The sequence below is a fragment of the Camelus dromedarius genome, chromosome 4, assembly GCF_036321535.1.
Source record: "Camelus dromedarius isolate mCamDro1 chromosome 4, mCamDro1.pat, whole genome shotgun sequence".
Classification (NCBI taxonomy): domain Eukaryota; kingdom Metazoa; phylum Chordata; class Mammalia; order Artiodactyla; family Camelidae; genus Camelus; species Camelus dromedarius.
This window is the reverse complement of record NC_087439.1, coordinates 17,488,646-17,508,977: the sequence shown is the minus strand read 5'-3', so window position 1 is coordinate 17,508,977 and position 20,332 is coordinate 17,488,646. Positions and strand designations below refer to the sequence as shown.

The following is a 20,332-nucleotide window of genomic DNA, read 5'->3' as shown; positions in this document are numbered from 1 at the left end:
TTCCTACCACGTATCCCAGAGAACAGCCATTAGGAATGGATGTGGATTACCTTGAAGGGGTTCATGCAATAAATACAGAAAAATGGCTCTTCCTGTGTCCTCCTACCAACCTAACCCAGTTTAATCAAAGGGATGTTGACTCATTAATTGCTTTGTGGACAGTTGACTATTTGAAAAGATAGCCAATTTTCCTACAAAGGAAAAGCAACAACAACAAAAAGTACTCTTAAGCCACCTGTCAGTGAGTCACTACCCATCCTGCTGTGGGCGGGAGCAGGGCCATCCATGTGGGAAAGCTCTCCAGACCCCTGGCTTCAGGAATAACAAGGGCTAGCGAGCTTCTGATGGAGAGGCTGATGCCAAGATCCGGGCCTCTGTGTGTGCCGGTTTTCTGCGTAACAGCCCTTCAGGAACAAGTCAAGGACTCTTTAAGGGATGGGGTGAAAGGGCATGTTGAAACCACACCAGTCACTGATGTCCCCAAGTAGGACCATTTGTGGAGAAGCAAGAGGAGTGTTCTTGGTCATCGTGCTTCATGGAAAAAGGACTGTGACTCTTAGGGCCGCAGGAAGGATGCCTGTAGGCTGCACGGTGCAGTCCTGCTGGCTTTGGAAATTTTCCCTTACTTCCCCATCTTTTTCTCCATTTTCTCCTCTTTAACCCCCATTCCCGTCTCCTTTTCTGCCACTCAGCATTCAAAGTTAGGGTATAGTTTCTCCAGGGAACTGCTCTGTTAACCCCTCCATGGCCCCACCTGACAGGTGGCATGGCATCCTTCAATGAGAGATGGTCTTAGAAAGTACCGGAAGATCAGGGGCTGAGTCCTGTCTCCTCCATATGCTAAGTAGGGAATTTTAAGCCAAACATTTCATGTAATTTCTCTTGATTTCAAATCTAAAATAGGTCATGTCATCCCCCTGCTCAAAACTACCCATCATACTTCGAATAAAATTCAGACTCTCTATTGTGGCCAACTTAAAGCCATTCTGGCTCCTGGGGACTCTGTTGTGGCCTCCATTATTTCTGACGGGAAGTTGGGGGTCTTCCATTCCTCTGAATGTAATACATTTTTCTCTGGCTGCTTTCAAGATTATTTTCCTTATCTTTCGTTTCTGGCAGTTTGATATGATGTACCTAAGTGTGTTTTTCTCTATATTTACCCTGTTTGGGCTTCACTGAGCTCCCAGAATCTGTAGGTTGATGTCATTCATTAATTTTAGAAAATACTTAGCCATTATCTTTTCACAAATATTTCTTCCAGCCATTTTCTCTTCCCTTGAGATGCCAATTACAAGTAAGTTATGCATTTTGATATTCCTACATATTTCATATGTTCCTTTTCATATCATTTTTTTGGGCTAATTTCAATAATTTCTATTGACAAGTCTTTAAGTTCACTGATTATTTTCCTCTGCTGTCTACAGTCTGCTGATAAGCCCCCTGAAAGAGTTCATTTCTGATACTATGCTTTTCAGTTCTACCATTTTTTCATCTGGCTTAAGTTCCCATCTCTCTGCTGAAACCCCCCATCTGTTCACAGATAGTATCCACCTTTATTATCAAGCCTTTTAATATATTAATCATAGCATTTTAAAGTCACTGTCTGATAATTCCAACACCTGGGCAATCTCTGAGTCTGGTTTTATTGATAGTGTCCTCTTTAAATGATGGGTCATGATTTCTTGCATTTTTGAATGTCAGGTAACTTAAAAACTTGTAATTCAATATGAGAAAGCTTGGCAGCAGATTTCTGACCCATTTATAACAAGTATAAGGATTATAATGACAACAGTTTTTGTATTAATCTCATTCCTTACTTTATCCACTCTTAGCTTTCCCTTTACTTCATTTCATGTTGTTTTTCTTTTTAAATCTTATATTATCTTAACAAACTAGTCAAAAATACTAGTTTCAACCCAGGTACTACAACTTACTAGCTGTGCCATCTTGGGTAAATTAGTTAACTTCTTTAAACCTTAATTTTCTTATTTGCAGAAGGATTAAATGAGATTAGATTAAATGAGATGTACAGAGAGATTCTAGACATGTAGAAAGAGGTTCTTCCTACATATCACCTACTATTATAATTATTTATTTTTTTCCTTTTAAGTGGCCTTAAACCATTTTTGGGAAAAGCCTGACCAGGGTTTTAAAACGTGGAGCACTGGAGGTTTCATGGCGTGAACAGAGCCAGCTTCACGTGGGAGGGAGCAGACAGAACTCAGTGCCCCGCTCTCAGTGTTTTCTGTAGCTGGCCTTCCCATGAGATTTTTGTTTGACAAAAGGCATCTGTTACCTAAAAAGTTTTGGACTCTGTGACCCATGATTTTCTGCCTCTACCTTAGCTTTTAAATTACTCCTCTTTAAGGGCACGCACACTTAACTAAGTGTTGTGGGTTGAACTCCTTCCCTCTGAAAGACATGCCGGAGTCCTAACTCCCCATATCTGTGAATGTGACCTCACTTGGAAATAAGGTCTTCCCAGATGTAATCACGTTAAGATGAGATCATACTGATTCAGGGTGAATCCTAATCCAGTATGACTGATGTCTTCTAAGAAGTGGAGAAGAACACACACACACACACACACACACACACACACACACACACACACACACACACGGATAACACCATGTGGCAGCTGTAAGCCAAGGAGCACCTGGGGCCACCAGAAGGTGGAAGAGGCAAGGACAAATCCTCCACGAGAGGTTTCAGAGGGAGTGCGGCCCTGCAGACATCTTAAATTCAGACTTGTAGCCTCCTGAATGGTAAGAAAATACATTTCTCTTGTTTAAACCACCAAGGTGCGTTTCTTTGTTATGGCAACCACAGACGCTCATACCCTAAAGGACTCTGAGACTGAAGAAAGAAGAAACTTTGATCTCTATGAGAGGGACCCCCTGGCGCAGAAGCCTTCGACACGCGAAAGATGCTTTGAGGTGGACAGTGGTACCATGCTCACTCAGCACCTCATCTCTTGGCTTGGCCACCAGAGGTCTGGGGAACTTCTGCCCCAAACTGTTGAGACAAGGAGTGACACTGTACACATCACCCACGGGAAGCTCTGAGCTGCTAGCCCAAAGCTCAATAACTAGACCCTCTCCAAAGGGACCCGGATAACACACTGGAGCCCTCTCGTTCTCTGGGAGGTGTCCTCAGTAGGTTGAAGCTGGCAGTTTGGTGCGTCACATTTTACTCCCCGGAGACGGAAGACAGCCCTTTACATGGGCCACCTGGCTACTCCTCCCAGGATACAAGCCTTTCTAGCTCCTTCCCCTTGATGCTCACTGTTCCTCAAACCATGTCTTTCCAGGACCATTTCTCAGCTTAGCTTTGCAAATTCCTACTCATCCTATGAGACTTACTGCTGCATTCTCCAGACGTCCTTATAGGACGCAGAAAAGACAGGCACTCCTCCATCTCCGGCATGTTGGTCTTGGCACCAAACGCATTCTGCCTGATAGTGTGCTTGTTGGTAAATATCTAGTCCTCGTCCCCTCCACGACACCCATCCATCCGTTAGGTAAATCACTACACTGGGTCCTGAGAATACAGCAGTGAGACAGATATATATCCTGCCCACGCTGCTTATAGTCTAGTGGAAATCTAGACTGTCACTAACAATCGTAAGACTATTATACTATTACATAGGTGATGCCAATACTGACTTAGTGCTATTGACTAAACACTTGCTCTGAGGTCGACAACGTACCTCAGCGCTTTATATTCACCGCCTCACTGCATCCTCACAAGTCCCTGCAAAGTAGGTGGAATTAGCCTACATTAGGGATGAGGAAACTGAGGCTCAGAGGTGAAGGCCTGGAAAGACATGGGTTTGAGGAACAGTGAGCGTCAAGGGGAAGGGGCTGGAAAGGCTTGTCTGCCAAGAGGAATCGTCAGCTGGCCCACGTCAGGGCTGCCTGAGGGGGCGCTGCGAGTACGGGGTAGAGCTGAAACCCACCCGAGCTGTCTGACTCAAGCCTGCCCTCACAACCACGCCTGTCCTGCTTCTTAACAAAATATAGCACAGTGACAACTGCTCTGACAGGAGGAGTACAGAGGGGAGGGTGCAGAGGGATGGAGTCCCCAGGGTTGGGAGAGAGGATAACCTGACCATCCTTCCAGGGGGGTACGCTTCTTATAGGCGGGGACCTAGCCTCGTTTATGTTTGTGGAAGTGAATATCCCCTACAGTGGTTCAGAGGGTGCCCTGAATACAGCAGGTGCTTAATAAATGTCTGCTGAATTGATGAGCAGAGTCCAGATATGCTCATTACTTACACAAAATTTTACAAGATGTTAAATGGTAGAAAAGCGGAATAACTAGATGCTATAAAAAACATTTCTTAGTATTTCCTTAATTATTCCTTACCCTTATCCTTCTCACTTATTTATTTTTTTCTTTCTTTCTTTTTTTCCTTGCAGGGAGCAGGTACATCTTTTTTGATCTTTGAGAGAGCTACATAATCATGTCACAGACGCAAGTGTATCTCAAGCTCCTACAACTGTGCTGGGACCTAGGAGTCATATCGAAAGAGTTTGCAGAATCCACACACACACATCTGGACACCAGCTCTGTTTCCACCTCACAGGACATCCACACAGTCCCCAGGCCAGCCAGCCCTCCAGCTGGGCTCCTTTCTAATTCCAGAGTTGAGCGGACATGGAAACGTTCTCATTACTCGCACAAAGGGCCTGTGATGTGTTCCACACCCTCCAGTTCACATTCCAAATGGGGAAAAATGAATAAAAGAAATAACCTTCTGACTTAAAATGGCTTTCACTGCGTCCTCTACTTCCTCCTGATTGCCGAGGTCAACAGTCCAAACGTGGGGCCGGCCGATGAAGACTTCAGCATAAGGATGCTGGGAGGTCAGCTGGAAGGAAGCAAAAGAGAACATCTCAGTATCACAAACAGTGATTTTTTAAAGCCTTCGGTCTTAGATGAAGTGTAATGCTCTTCATGGTTCTGAGTTACACAGGAAAAAGTAGTAAGTCATTTTTGTCCTTCCTCTGGACGATTGAAACCTCTCAAGTACCCCATAAGCAGACAACAATAAAAGCGAGAGGGCCCCACAGCTTTCCTTTCTTTTGACCCAGCAGGACACTGACTGCGCCCTCCTAAGTCAGGACCCGCTGGATGTGCAGGCACAGCGCTGACGGGTACAGTTAAGGAAACCCAGGCTGTAGGTGCACCCGGTTGGTGTCACGGGCAGTGTCTGTGGGTGCCCAACAGGTCCATGTGGGATGTTTTAAAAGACAGATGCCCAGATTCAAAGACACATGCACCCCAATGTTCACAGTAGCACCGTATACAATAGCCAAGACATGGAAGCAACCTACATGCCCATCGACATATGACTGGATAAAGAAGTTGGGGTACATTTACACAATGGAATACTACTCAGCCATAAAAAACAACAAAATAATGCCATTTGCAGCAACATGAATGGATGTGGAGATCATCATTCTAATGAAGTATGCCAAAAAGAGAAAGAAAAATACCGTATGATAGTACTCATACGTGGAATCTTAAAAAAAAAAAAGCCACTATGAACTCATCTACAAAACAGAAACAGACTTTGCAGACATGGTAAACAATCTTACTGGGGAAAGAGGGTGGGAAGGGATAAATCTGGGAGTTTGAGATTTGCAAATGTTAGCCACTATATATAAAAACAGATTAAAAAAATGAGTTTCTTCTGTAGAGCACAGGAAACTATATTCAGTATCTTGTAATAAGCTTTAATGAAAACAAATATATGTACATATATGCATGACTGGGACAATGTGCTGTACACCAGAAATTGACACATTGTAACTGACTGTACTTCAATCAAAAAAAAAAAAAAAAAAAAAAAAAAAAAAAAGACAGATGCCCAGGCTCTCCTAGATCCTCTGAGCTGAGATCCTGGACACTTTGCGGGGGGCTCATGGGAGCCTAGGGGTCCCAGGAGGGCAGCATGAGGGCCATGACCCTGCCTGAGGCTGTGAGATCCGCAGGGCTGGTCTGGTGATGGCCCTACATCTTGATTCCCACTTGGAAAGAAGAGAATGTCATGTCAGGTGACATGGAGGCTGTTACCGGTGGCTTCAACCTCCAAAATCACACCAAGAAACAATGACCACCTACACTCAGTCATATCCCAGCCCTGAAAATCACCTATATCTAACTAGTATCTGTCATAAAATACTGGCTCGGACAGACAGGTAAGCATATGAAAATTACAACAAAGTCGTTTCAGGCTTTAAAGTCAGAGAATGACACATAATGGCACATATAAGAGGTGACAGAAAGAGAAATGATGCTACTAGAAAAACAAAGAATTTGGGAATAATCATAACTGTAACACTGGAGCCTTAATAGTTACAAAGACAATTGCAATCAGAAAAGCAAGGAAAGGCAGCTTTTGTTCTAAAGGAGGTTTTATTTTAAGACCAAAGGGTGGCCAAAGAAACCCAGTGGAATGTTGGTAATTCACAGTTCTTGAAGAGTCCCTTCCTTAAGACAGCTACATTTACTCCCCAACTTAGTTCCGCCTTTATTCCTGGACCCCTTTACGGTTGTGGTATGAAGGGGGCATTCTGGACACATTTTCGGCTTTCACAAAGATGCGGGGTGCTGCGCTCCACCCTCGGGGTGAGGACCAGGGCTGTCAGAAGCCTTGAGACGTGTGGGACGGTCCCGCACAGGGGGAGCTGTCTGCTCCCGCGGGCCTTCACACGCCTGCCAAGCTCTCACGGGGTTCATGAAAGCCACATGAGAATCTTTGCCAACTCCTTGGCACAGTGTTATACACACTGAATTTTTCAGGAACATAACTGCCTTGTACATCAAGGGATGTTTGTGCCCTGTTTTACTTGGAATTCCACCAACATGCCATTACCATTTCAGAAAAATCACGGCAGCAAAGTCAGTGTCACTCACATGATCTGGGCCTCCAGCACAAGCTCTCCAAACTAGTCCCCATGTGTAACTGTCACGTCACTGGCAATTGCATACAGACATGTGTATACATCTAGGCACCTTTTTTTTTTTTAAAAGCTTTTTAAAATTTTGTATATATATATACAAAAAAATATATATATATATTTTTTTATTGAAGTATAGTCAGTTTACAGTGTGTCAATTTCCAGTGCACAGCATAATGCTTCCTGTAGCTTCTCTTCTTAATGTCAGTTATAAGCCAAAAGGGCTGACCAGGTTCAGCTCAATGCTTTATTCCTCTGAAATACAAACTTATTCATTGTATGGCAGAATGAGGCATCCCAGTGCCTTCTAGTGTGGGTCTTAGGTATGGAGTAGCACTCCTGGACTATGCAGACACCAAATACATATAACCTTCTTGTAAATTATTTTCTTTTTATTTCTCTTTCATGTAAGAGTTAGCAAATCATTCTTTTTAAAAACTGCATATATTAGCAGGGTATATTTAGAATTTCACTTCAGGAGAGAGAAGTGGATGCTGTGATACACTTAGGATAAAAGAAGGTGACGGGTCTGGAGGGGCTGAGGCCGGCTCTCTTTTTCTTCAGACCCCACTATCCTCAGAGGACCAGGTGATCAACTGGCACGTCTCCGTCCTGCCCTTGGCCACCAATCTCTGTATCCTACCACCCCAATGGTGTGTGTGCACTACTCAGGGTGGGAAACCCAGAACATAAATTATTGGGCCTCCCCTCCGAGCCTTTGCTGGCGCCCACTTGCAGGAATCACGCAATCCCGAGGTGCGGGTGTCCTTGGCTTTGCCAGAGCCACGCCCCTTGCTAGCCTGCTCGGCTCGCCAGCCTTCTGACATGCACCCTCTTCTTTTGCTCAGCTGTATGGTCAGTGATAGAGCCTCTGAGTGCCCGCAGGCTCACAGAGCTGGGGGAACAGGCTTTGTGTGTTCTCAGCACATATTTTACTTTTTTTTTTAACTTAAGTATAGTCAGTTTGCAATGTTGTGTCAATTTCTGGTGTACTGCGTAATGTTTCAGTCGTACACGTACATACATATCTTCCTTTTCATACGCTTTCTCATTATAGGCTATTACAAGGTATTGAATATAGTTTCCTCCGCTATACAGTAGGACCTTATTGTTTATCTATTTTATATGTAGTAGTTAGTATCTGCAAATCTTGAACTCCCAGTTTATCCCTTCCCACCCTCTTCCTGGCCCTGGTAACCGTAAGTTTGTTTTCTAAGTTTGTTTGTTTTGTTGTCTGTGAGTCTATTTCTGTTTTATAGAAAAGTTCACTGGTGTCTTTTTTTTTTTTTTTAAGATTCCACATCAGCACATATTTTTAAACTGAACATGTGTCAGTGAAGCCTCTGGCTTGGCCTGTGCTAAACACCAGCATATACATTATTAATCAGGTTTCCCGTGTATCAGTGAGTATTTTGAGGTTGAGAGGGGCTTGCAATTTCCAAAGCCAACCTAGCCAGAAAGCAGCAGAGCAAATCCAGATCTAGACCCTTCAACCACTTATTACCTTTTGACAAAAGAGGAAGACGACAATTTTAAAGGATGCTAGTGAGCTCTTAAGACAAAGACCAAAAGAAGCTCAGTATCAACACCAGTCTTTTACACATGGTCTTAAAACTTGCCAGCCTAAAAAAAACGCCAGGACTGAATTTATGTCTGTATTAGGCCTTTCCTGGAGCTGAGCAAAATGTCGCACCCTTTTCATTTTGTGGCCTGGAGAACAAACTAATTAATTCTTCCCATTACATCAGGCTAAATGAAAGTTGCCATCAACGTCTCTATTTAGTCATTCACATCTTAGTAGTCTCTCTCCCCTTCTAAGCCTTTTAAAAGGCCCCTGCTTATTTAGAAGGTTGCTCTCAGCACTTGGAAAATACGAAATGCTGAGCCATTATCACTCTGTTCATTTACATTTATTGAGGGTCACTTAATTTTATGAGTAAGGCATTTTGTGATTCATTATTCCCCCTCCGAATGTTATGTTCCCCCTTGTTAATTTATTGAGAACTGTCTGATCTAAGCTACTTCATTGTGTATCAATCAGCAAACTTACTGGAGTATAGTTTGTAAATGTAATGAACATCTTATTAAATATGAGACGTTACTTCAGAGCAGCTATTAAATCTCCAGTAAGAACATAAGTTCTTTTTATGGAAAAGGAAACCCTGGAGCCAGAGAATTCTAAAGGTTTACAAAATGTCAGAATAATGATCAAGAATCTACTAATATGTTTCCCAATATAAAGATAAAAATCCAATTTATATTATATTTCAAGTATAACTTTAAGCAACCACATTATACTTAAGGCATTATAGAACTCTGCTCCCTGAGTGTGTACACTGTAGTTTTAAAAATGGGTCCACAAACTGGAGCAGTCACTATGGAGAACAGTACGGAGGTTCCTTAAAAAAAACTAAAAATACAATCACCATATGATCCAGCAATCCCACTTCTGGGCATATATATGGAGAAAACTCTAATTTGAAAAGATATATGCACCCCAATGTTCATAGCAGCACTGTTTACAATAGCCAAGACATGGAAGCAACCTAAATGTCCGTCAACAGATGACTGGATTAAGAAGATGTGGTATATATATACAATTGAATACTATTCAGCCATAAAAAGAAATGAAATAATGTTATTTGCAACAACATGGATGGACCTAGAGATTATCATACTAAATGAAGTAAGTTGGTCAGAGAAAGATAAATATCATACGATATCACTTATATATGGAATCTAAAAAAATGAAAACAAATGAACTTACTTATAAAACAGAAAGAGACTCAGATATAGAAAACAAACTTATGGTTACCAGTGGCAGAAGAAGGTGGGGAAGGATAAATCAGGAGTTTGGGATTAGCAGATACAAATTACTATATATAAAACAGAAAAGCAACATAGATCCTACTGTACAGCACAGGGAATAATATTCAATGGCTAGTAGGAGCCTGTAATGAAAAAGAATATGTATATATATGTATAATTGAATCACTGTTGTACAACAGAAAATAACACAACATTGTAAATCAACTATACATCAATTTTAAAAAAGGGGAAAAATAAAAATGGGTCCAATGTAAAAATAAAAACAAACCTTTTTTGTTTTCTAAAAACAAAGAAAAATGTCTTCTCTTAAGATGAAAGCAAAGAAGAGACATATATGCAATTTATATGTATCTATTTATATGGATCAAATGTGGCTTAGCTCAAAAAATTAGCAAGGGCTCAAAAAGACAGCTACGTAATTATGTATGGTTTGGTTAACATCTTTCCACTTGTTGAAGAAAAAAAAGGCCACTTTCTGGGGATTTTTGACTCCTGGAGATCTGCAGAAGTGTTGATAGCTCCTTCTCAATTAAAAGCATCTTTGATCAGGAGGATTTTGTGGCTTTCGTGAACTGAAAGAGCAGAACAGGGTGGCCCACCTGCCCGTGAGGTCAAGTTCACTGGCTCCTCTCACAGCCCTGTCATATCACTGGCTACCAGCCTGCTCTCTGCAACTCCAGCAGAGAAGGAAATGGACATCAGATGGAACCTGCCCTCCTGCATAAAGCAAAGTGACCTGTTTGGGGTTTCCCTGCAACACATCAACATTCATGCTTCTCAAGCCTGAAACCTGCCTCCTCTTTTCCTTTAAAGCACAGCTCCCCCACCATCCCCTTCTCAGCTAACCCAGCACATTCTCCACCTGGCGCAACTCCAAGTTAACTTCTCCTCCTTCGTGCATTCGGCTATTTCTCTCTGCATTCCCGTCAATTAGGCTTCACTCTAATCACACTTCCATATCAAAATCTGAGCTCATGGGAAACAGGAAATGTGTCTTGATAAGTTCCCCCAATGTGGTGACTTAGTACCATGGACCTTGTGGGGATCCAATGGACATCTGTCGACCGACCTGCATCCCAGCCCTCCAGTGGGAGCCCAGAACTGATGGAGTCCTCGGTGGGAGGTCACTTGCTGAGCAGCTGTGGAAAGGCTCCCACAGTGCTATTCTAACTAGAGTCTCCCTCCAGGACTGGTACAACAAGCTTGACGGGACAGGAGGAAGCAAGCGCCTGGGCGGCAGCCTCAACACCTATTCTCTTTATGTCATGAAGAATGAAAACCCTCTGCAATCTTAACAAAAAGCAAATTAGTGAAAGATCACAACTGATAGGATGAATGTACTTTCCCCAACAATTTCACACTGACTGATCCAATCTATCTTAACATTCCATCATTCACAGAGAAAAGGTTAGATTGTGTTTAAGAGTGTTTAAAAATTTTTTTTTCCAGGAAAAAGTACTCAGTTGTAACCCAGTGTTATCAAAATCTTTAGAATGATCAAACTTTAAATTATCATTTAATGCTAACAATCGAGAAGGTGCCAAGTTGGTCTAAAATACTTTGATGACTCATTTCCCAAAGGCTTGTATATAGAAACTGCAGTAAGAAAAGAGATGGATTTCTTTGCTTTTCATACATTAAAAAAATCACGATGAGGGAAAATACCACTGTAATAACAGTTGCAAACAAGACCCACTGATATACAGCAAAAATAAACGGGCAAAAGCTGGAGGAGAACCAGGATATGTGTGAAGTCTCAAAGTACCTCCCCCAACATAGAGGAAAATAGTAACTTTATAGTGGAGAATCCTATCAAACACTGCCTTAGCCAAGTGATCAAAGTTAACATCACCAGTAATAAGACAACATCACGCAGCCCCTAATATGATACACTGAGGCCACATCACTTTCGTGGGATTCTTGCCCAAAACATGTAACCTCAAACTAATCAGGAGAAACACCAGTCAAATCCAAATTGAGGGACATTGTATAAAACAACTCAGTGGCACTCTTTCAAAATGTCAAGACCATGAATGACAGTGAAAGACTGAGGAATTGAAGCAGACAAGACAGGGAAAGGCCATGTGGAATCTTGGACCAGAAGAAGGATAGTACTGGAAAAACTGGTAAAGTCCAAATACAGTCTGTGGTTTAGATAATACCAAGGTACCAATGTTAATTTCTTGGTTTTGACAATTGCACCGTGGTTTTATAGTATGTTACTATTAGTGGAAGCTGGATGAAGCATATAACCAAACTCTGTACTATTTTTGCACCTCTTGTATGAGACTAAAATTATCTCAAAATAAATAGAAAGCAAGTTCCAACAATTCCACTTGTAGGTATATATACCCCAAAGATTTGAAAGCAAAGACTCAAAGAGATACTTGTACACCAATGTTCACAGTAGCATTATTCGTAACAGACAAGAAGTGGAAATAATCCAAATGTTCCAGGAATAGATGAATGGACAAATAAAAAGTGGTCTATCCACACAATGAAATATTATTCAGCCCTGAAAAAGAATGAGATTCTGACACATGCTACAACGTAAGTGAACCCTGAAAACCTGCTTAGTGAAATAAACCAGTCACAAAAGGACAAATACTGGAAGATTCCACTTACATTAGTTACCTAGAATAAGTAAACTTACAGAGACAGAAAGCAGAGTAGAGGTTTCATTTCTTTTCTGTTCTATTCTTTTCTATCCTATTCTATTCCATTCCATTCCATTCCACTCCACTCCACTCCATTCCAGGCTGTGGGGAAGGCAGAATGGGGAGTTACTGTTAATGTAAAGAGCTTCTGTTTGGAATGGACATGGTGATGAATGGTATGAAATGGACAGTGGTGATGACTGTACAATATTATGAATGTACTGAATGCCAGTGAACTGTACACTTGAAAAAGGTTAAAATGATAGTTTTTCATTGTACATAATTTATCACAAAAAAGTGGAGAAAACATTGAATATGACAAATAATTACCCAATTTAGGCAGAGGTAGAACGTCAGACACTTCCTACACGCAAGTGAAAACACAGGAATGATTGATTTAGCCCATGTTTTCTACCCAGAACTCCAAAGTTTCAAGTCAGTCAGTCACCCACTAAAACAGAGACGCCTACGTTGAGATGTTCTCACTGCTGGGGAGCGAAGAATAAGGTCCTTGGTGCCAGACTGAAGGTTCTGGATCTGTGCCCCAGTGCCTCCCACAGCACCTGAAGTCCAAATACTGTGGGCATTAAGTACAGCTGAGGAATGGTCCCCCAAAAAGAACACTCCACAAAAGGACACACACACCGTTAGTTGGTCAGAGGGTACCGGGGCCACAGGTGCATCTTTTTCAGGGTCATCTGTAGCCATGCTTCATGCTGATCTTCCTCCATCTCTTTGGACTCTTTCACCAATGATGAGGAAGGTCAAGGAGAAGAACTCTCAAAATAATCACCTCTATGGCCTGGCAAGCCCTCTGCCTGATCAGCAAAGAATAATTACGAAAGATGTGTTTTATACACTTTTTGGAGGAAGGGGGGAGATCAGAAGAATTGACCCAGAAAGGTTTAAAAGTAGCAGAGTTGAAAAATGAATGCCTTAAAAACAGTGCTAAGTCATGGGAGAGCTGCCTGGCAGGGCCCTTCGCAGGAGAAGGTCCCCGATGACAAGGGCTCTGTGACGATGACACTTAGAGGCTTCCTCCTCACAAGCAGCCTGAAGGTCCACTTAGTAAGTGCCCAGAAAGAATAAGGAATCAATCTTATGGTTTCTTGCCCACACTTGCTCCTGGCCAGATATGGAAACACCCAGCTTGGTCACTCACGTGCTCTACATGACTCTTGTTTATTGTCCCAGATTGAATCCAACTGCCCTCAGTGGTGATTCATCACCCACTGGGGATTTGAGAGGATCTCCGAAGGCCATTCAAGTGAGGCTTCTGTAAACAGTTCGAGCAATGGCAGGACGGCTTCTCCGGATGGTGCCTGCTGACAGTGGGCTAAGATACCGGGCACGCTACTTCAGTCACCCATGATACATCTTTTCTCTCAATATAATGATTGTTTAAGGAAGGACCCCACAGCTCATCATGGAGAGTAGATTCTTTGAAAATACCTGTTAACCAGTTGATTTTCTTTTTATTCCATAAACGCTAATCATTCAGAAAATCAGAGTCCAGCTACTTAGAGATGTCTGTTCAAACCAGGACAGAGTTGGGGTAGAGTGAAAAGACGCCATGCTTTGTAGCGAGATGGAAATAGATTCAAATCCTGAGTCTGCCGCTACCCAGCAAGGGGGCGTAATCAAGCCTTACACCTCTCTGAGCCCCGGCACCCTCTCCTCCTTCCACCCAACAACATGAGAGGCAGGTGACAACACCTACCAGCCCAGGCTACGAGGTGCCAATGGGTACCGAGCACTCTGTAAACTGCTCTCATTCACATTAGCCAAAGGACAATGATTTTCACAGATGCTCACCTCTCTCAGAGTTGGCTTGCCGATGAAGAAGTCTGTGTTCTTGCTGCTTTTGGGTGGGTTGAACTTGGGATTCAGGAAAGCACAGCCATTTGCGATGGCCTCCAGGGGTGCCGGCCCCTCGTAAGGGAATCCCAGTCCCACAAACAGCTGTAAAACAGAGAAGCATGTCACAGGTAAACACATCCGTCAGGACTGGCGGCCCTGGCTCCCCGGGGTCTCTTCTGTGCTCCATTCCTGTGCAGACGCCTCGGAGGCTGGAAAGTTTCCAGACCCTTGTGGGGTGGGAGAGGGTGCAGCGAGAAGCCAGCTTACATCAGGGCCTGAAAAACATGCCCAGGGACCTTCAAAGGCCCAGGAAGCCGCTCAGGTCCTGGTGAACCCCCCCACTTTGTAAACAAGGAAAGTCATAAAAACAACAACAAAAACCAAGACCCAATAATCACCTTTCTGTGACTCACCAGGAGACACGACTGGAACAACACTTGCTTAACTAAACAGAAGGTTTCTTCACTGAACCAGAGGAACAACAGGCCCTTTCAGTGATGCCAGGCAGGGGGACAGAAAGGTCACTCGGCGGTTTGATGACGGTTCAAATGGCGCTGCCTTGAAATGACAGCAGGTCGGCAAACACAGGTTCTCCTGTGGGGTGTTCACTGGGGGACACCCACATCTCGGTTTTAATTTTCCCCTCGGTGTGGGGAGAGGGTGGGAAGCTGGAACCGGGCATGGCTTTCTTTCCCTCCAGCAAGCACACCCTGCGTTTTCCCCATGGCAGACAAGAGATGGCAGCAAAAACACATCTCAGAGTCCTCGTCATGATAGCGGCTGTGACAACGGGGACCTGGGGCTGCAGTTCAGTGGCCCCGATTCCTGGGTCCAGAAACGAACCGACATCTCAGAGGAATGCCTCCCTGCGTATCCTCACATGGCTGGAGGGCTGTGGGTCCTGATGGGCAGTGTCCAAGTCTGGGCTTGGTGACACGTGCCGTCTCCCTCCCCACATGATGAGCCGATCTGCAACCACTTCAGTCCCCAGGGCACATCAAGCGGCACGGAATAACCAGGCCCCAGGGTACGGTTTCCTTCTGCCATCGCCTTGGGTGACAGCCACACGGCCAGGCCCCGAGAGTAAGGACACCGTGGAACTGGCTACGAATGGCTGGATGCTTGAGTCTCCTTCCCTGGGCCCTCTCCCCCTCTCCCCAGCAGCAATCCTGCCATTGCAGCTGCTTTAATTGAACAATTATTTGGAATGGTTCTGCCTAGAGAGCCCTGAGTCCAAGCTGCTGGGTTCCCTGGGCAACCCTGGAAGATGCAGAACAGATGTGCTGGGCACTCGATTCCAGGGCTGAACATGCAGCGTGGCCCCCATTACACAATATTGGAGATTCATAAAGCGCCCCTCCCCACCCCCCGCCATTAGGGAATTTTCTGAGGCAAGAAATCTCAGGTTTTCTGGAAAGACTTCCGATCCTGTAACCGTATGCTCTTTTGCACAGACCAGGGTACTTCAGCTTTTTGTTGTTTTGGAAGAATGACCTTTCGTACCCTGCAGACCTCGAGATGACTGTCAGGGGTATCCACAGTGGGGGGAACTGGGGAAGAAAAGCTTCAAGAAGCCAGCAGAACCCCCACTGTTGGCTGGGTCGTTCCTCCCGGGGCAGAAGAACCAGAGACACGGGGTGGGGGTGGGGTGAGGAGGGAAAACATGGAGCCTGGCCACCGTATGACAGAGGGCGTCTCCACCACCATTTGGAGGCCCAGTTTCTGGACCGTATTATGTATGTAGCTAACAGGGGTAAGATTATCAGAGAGAATTTGTATGTATGGGTTTGGTCTGGGCGTGTGGCTCATGGGTGGGGGTACACCTGACAGCAGCAGGAGAAACTGAAGGAACCAGTGGGAAGGACTGGTCCCAAGATACCCCAGCTTCATTAAATATGAAGAACCCAGGGTTACTATCCTTTAGGCTTTCAAACTCTGTCATCTGCCGCCCCCATCAGATTTTGGGGAGGGAGTGCTGGCTCTCCAGAGGAAAGAGGGCCTCCATCAGGTCGCGGCTGAGCTCAAGAAAGCACAGGGCTTCCAGATCCTGGAAGATGCAGACAGCGGTTTTCCTGACCTCTGAAAAGCAGGGCCTGCCACCAAGTGCGGATACCTTCATCAACTCTACAGTGCAGAGGACAACTTTGGAGGAAATGTGCAAGGAACACAATGCTTGTCTATTTAAATAGAAAATCCTGGGGAAAAAAAATTTAATTAGCTCCTTCAGACCCACCAATCTAAACCCATTAATTAAAAGGATTTGAGGCTGTTGCTTAATGGACTTGAATGTGACCTAGGTTTAATTATATCTGAATAACAATTTGCACCATCTCTTGTGCCCCGCTGGCACCGGAATATCTCAGTACATATAAAATAAACACTTTAGGCTAACTCTCCAAAGCCTCACCATTTCAGAATGAAGCTTCAACAAAACCCACACAACTTTTTGGCAAGGAGCTTTCTCGTCACGCTAGTCAGGATTGCAGGAAATGCATTAGCTGGAAACACCAAACTAATGGTTCTTTGCCACTGCTGTCAATAGGCAATTTTTCCCCTTGCTTTCTGTGGTACTTATTACCTGGGACATTATAATGGAGCAGATGTATGAAGGTCAGACAGCACACTTGAGGTTTGAATGACAGCAGGATGGGCAGAGACAGCCCACCATCACCAAAGGGCATTCTGTGAACTTCTGAGTGCTTCCGGCCCTGCCACACACTGGGCCCTTAACCACACTGAAGTGCTGTTCCCCTAAATCCCCATCCCACCCGAGTTATCCCGCCCACTTACAGATTTCCTTAGCGTGTGGGCAGGAGACACCACAAGAATGCGTTCAAGTGCAGGCGCTTAACTCGGCAGGAGGAACCCAGGCATGTTTTATTGATACTTCATCTGGCTCTCAGAAACCCAGCATCTAAGGAGGGCATTCCAGATGACAGACCGCCTCCAAGGCTGCATTTCTACTCCATCCATGAGCATTTCTAAACAGAGGAATGACATGCTCCGAAACTGAATTCCTGAACGTTAGTTCAGGAACAGAGAACTAAGGAAGCCCCCTACGTTTTCATTGGTGGCGCAGGATTGGGACATCCTTACGCATCGACAGAGCTCAGTAAAACCACTCCGATTTTCACTCTGCGTGAAAGGAGAAATGATGCTGGTTTAAACCCCTAGGTGGAGTACTTAGCCAAGAATCCCTTAAACGTGGATAAAGGTCATTCTTAGGGAGAATCCATGGGTGTGATCCGTTTCCAGTCCCTCTGGATGGGGAACATCAAAAATTATCAAAAACAGGAGACTACCTGCCCAGTGGACACTTTCCTGACTCATTTTAATTAGCCAAGTTGGTGGGGCGACTCTGAGCAACAAATCAGCTTCAGCTTATCCCCTAAATTGATTCTGAGCACAAAGTGATGAGGACAGCACGGTGATTAACAGCACAAGCTCGGGAGTCAGGCGTTGATCACATCACCTCCTGGCTCTGCAACTGTGGGAAACTGTAGCATGCCTCTTTCAGTGGACAGTCTGAGGTCCATTTATAATGCATTCTCTCCAGCTATGGGCCTTAGTCAAGGTTGACACAAGCTCTCTAACCTGTCTTTTCAGGTGCAAAGGGTTGGAAATAATCGTGCTTTATTTCCTGGGGATGCTGTGAGGATGAAATGAGGTGTTTGACGGAAGGGATGGATTCTAAGGTCTGGGCACATAGGAAATGAACTTGAACGCTAGTCCAGGTTCAGACTGACGCTCAACTTCGCATGCCGCTGCACATCTATAACCCTGCGTGGTCTAGCCAGTCTGGGTGTGCGGCAGTTGTGGTGGTAGGCTTTTATGAGATGCTCAGCACCTGTACGTGTATTTATGAATCCTCAGTGTTTCATAAGGTACCTGGACTGAAAAACGGAGCAGGGCGTCCATCAGAAGAGAGGACACGGTTTACAGTGACTGTGTCATGGAAAGGCAGGTCCCATGAGCTGCTATGGTTAAGCCCTACTTGTTTATTCTTCATATAATGATTGGGAATTATTACATCTTTAGTAACAGGTATCCCTTTTATATCTTTATAAAGAATCCATACAAAGGCTGGGTATGGAGAAAATTTATTTTCCTGAGAAGTGACGCTTTCATGTAGCCTGAAGGGTCCCTCTCTGGACATCTGTCTTCTCTTCTGCACCCAGTGCTGAAGAAGAGACAACAGTGGCCAAAATCTCTCCCCTATATGTTTGGCTACACCTTCCCATGGGCTCCTCAAGACTCTAACCTACACGACCAGAAGCGTCTCTCATAAAAAGCTACAAGGGCAAAGGAGGTAAAGACAGTGATACTTGTCAAGCATGTTTCAATGTCCAAGGTCAGTCAGAATTGGATGCTAAATCAAAGGCTATTTCCTGGAGACCTGCTCACTGGGTAGACCCCCAGACCATGCCCAGCTACCTAAGCAGCCTTCCAGAAATAAAACAGAACCAAATGCAACAACTTCAAGACCCAAAGCCCTCGCACTTCAGTCATTTGGAATTCCCAGCACAGAGTCCAATGCACTACACTTTGCTCTGCAAATGCATTAACGTGGAGATGGAGAGAAAGAGAATATGCAGATATGTGTAAAATTATAGATGCTGACCGTCGTCAGCTGTGCGGCATGAATGTTTACCATTACAGGGCAGCTCAGGCATTACTTCCCTGGAGGAGCCTTCCTTGACCATCCCTCTCTCACCCCAGCTCCACACCAGGCTAACCGCCCCAGCTCTCAGCAGAGAGGCAGCACCACCGCCTACTCATTGCCACAGTAAGATGAGTCCTCATGGTACCGAGGTCCGAGGACTTTTGTGATGAACAGGTAATTCACAGAAAGGGCTTTGCACAGGTTAAGTGTTAGAGAAAACGGCCGTTGCATGAAACCCTGGAGTCATGGGCACCATAAGAATATGAATGTGATGAATGTATGACAATGTGACGGTTCATTCCTGCCCTCCGCAGTGGGCGTGGCCTGCTATTTCAACAGCTTCCCAACATTGTCCACAACTGAATGGTTGACCCTGCTTACAGCATCCCAGTGAGGTTTTGTTTTGTCCTTCTTTATTATTATCTTTCATTATTTGTTTTTGCTGTTTCACTATTTCTTATTACATTTATTATTACCTCTCCTACCTGTATACTTTTCATACTGTTACAGCTACCTGTTTACCTGTCTGCGTGCTCCACCACACCTGTATACTCCTGGGGGCACTACCGCCTTAGTCATCCCCAGGTCCAGAACGCCTAGCCTAAGTCCTGGAATATATTCCGTACTTAATACACATTTGTCAGGTAAACGAGCAGAAGAATAAATATCACCAGATTAGATCTGGTGAGGAGAGGCTGAATGTTCCTGTGCGCATTTGGGTGTGAGATGTCCTTTTGTTCTTGAAGTTGGAGAGGTTATGGAGTCATCGCTACACCCTCTTCAGTCTACATATGTATGTGGGAGGAAACGTGTATGCATATGTATGTGTATGCAAGTTAGTTAGATTTCACTAGGATGAAATCTGCTTGATGGCCTGAGGGCGAATATTTCAGTATCTTAAAGAGAAATGAAGGACTGATTGCTCGTCAGTAAGCAAACTCTGGGCTCTTTCTCACAGGGCCTGGGGGGTGGGCAACACCATGGAGAGGCAGGCATGGGGTATGAGAATGGAAGGGTCCCTTGATGGGGAGATCTTGGAGATTCAGGCACAAATGCAGGAGGAAAGCAAGAAATCCCCCCCTGGGGGGCGTGGCCGCAAGATACCAGATGACCAGTGGATATCACCTTGACTCCTTCCTTCCTCTCTACACAATTATCTGAAGGCCTCTACAAGCCCTGCCCTGAGAAGGCATCTGTCCACAGAACAAGCAGAGCCCCTCTGCTGTCACGCACGGGAGACTGGGAGACTGGCCTACTGGCGGGGGCTGCGTGGAGCCCCGGGCTTTTGAGAGTTTGTGCAACCAACCCCAAGCTCATGGGAAGAGTCACGGTTGATTCAGGGGTGAGGATCA

General features: G+C 44.6%; 1 protein-coding gene across 2 annotated transcripts in view; it reads right to left on the bottom strand.

The window, feature by feature from the left end:
* Positions 1-20,332, bottom strand: part of MGAT5 (alpha-1,6-mannosylglycoprotein 6-beta-N-acetylglucosaminyltransferase) — a 338,394-nt gene that overhangs the window by 28,042 nt on the left and 290,020 nt on the right. For both annotated transcript variants that reach the window (XM_064484718.1, XM_031451304.2), the window contains exons 13-14: positions 14,273-14,419; positions 4,760-4,876 (exon numbers count right to left, since the gene is read on the bottom strand). In XM_064484718.1, coding sequence (XP_064340788.1) covers positions 4,760-4,876; positions 14,273-14,419 — 264 coding nt within the window. The remainder of the gene's footprint in view (positions 1-4,759; positions 4,877-14,272; positions 14,420-20,332) is intronic.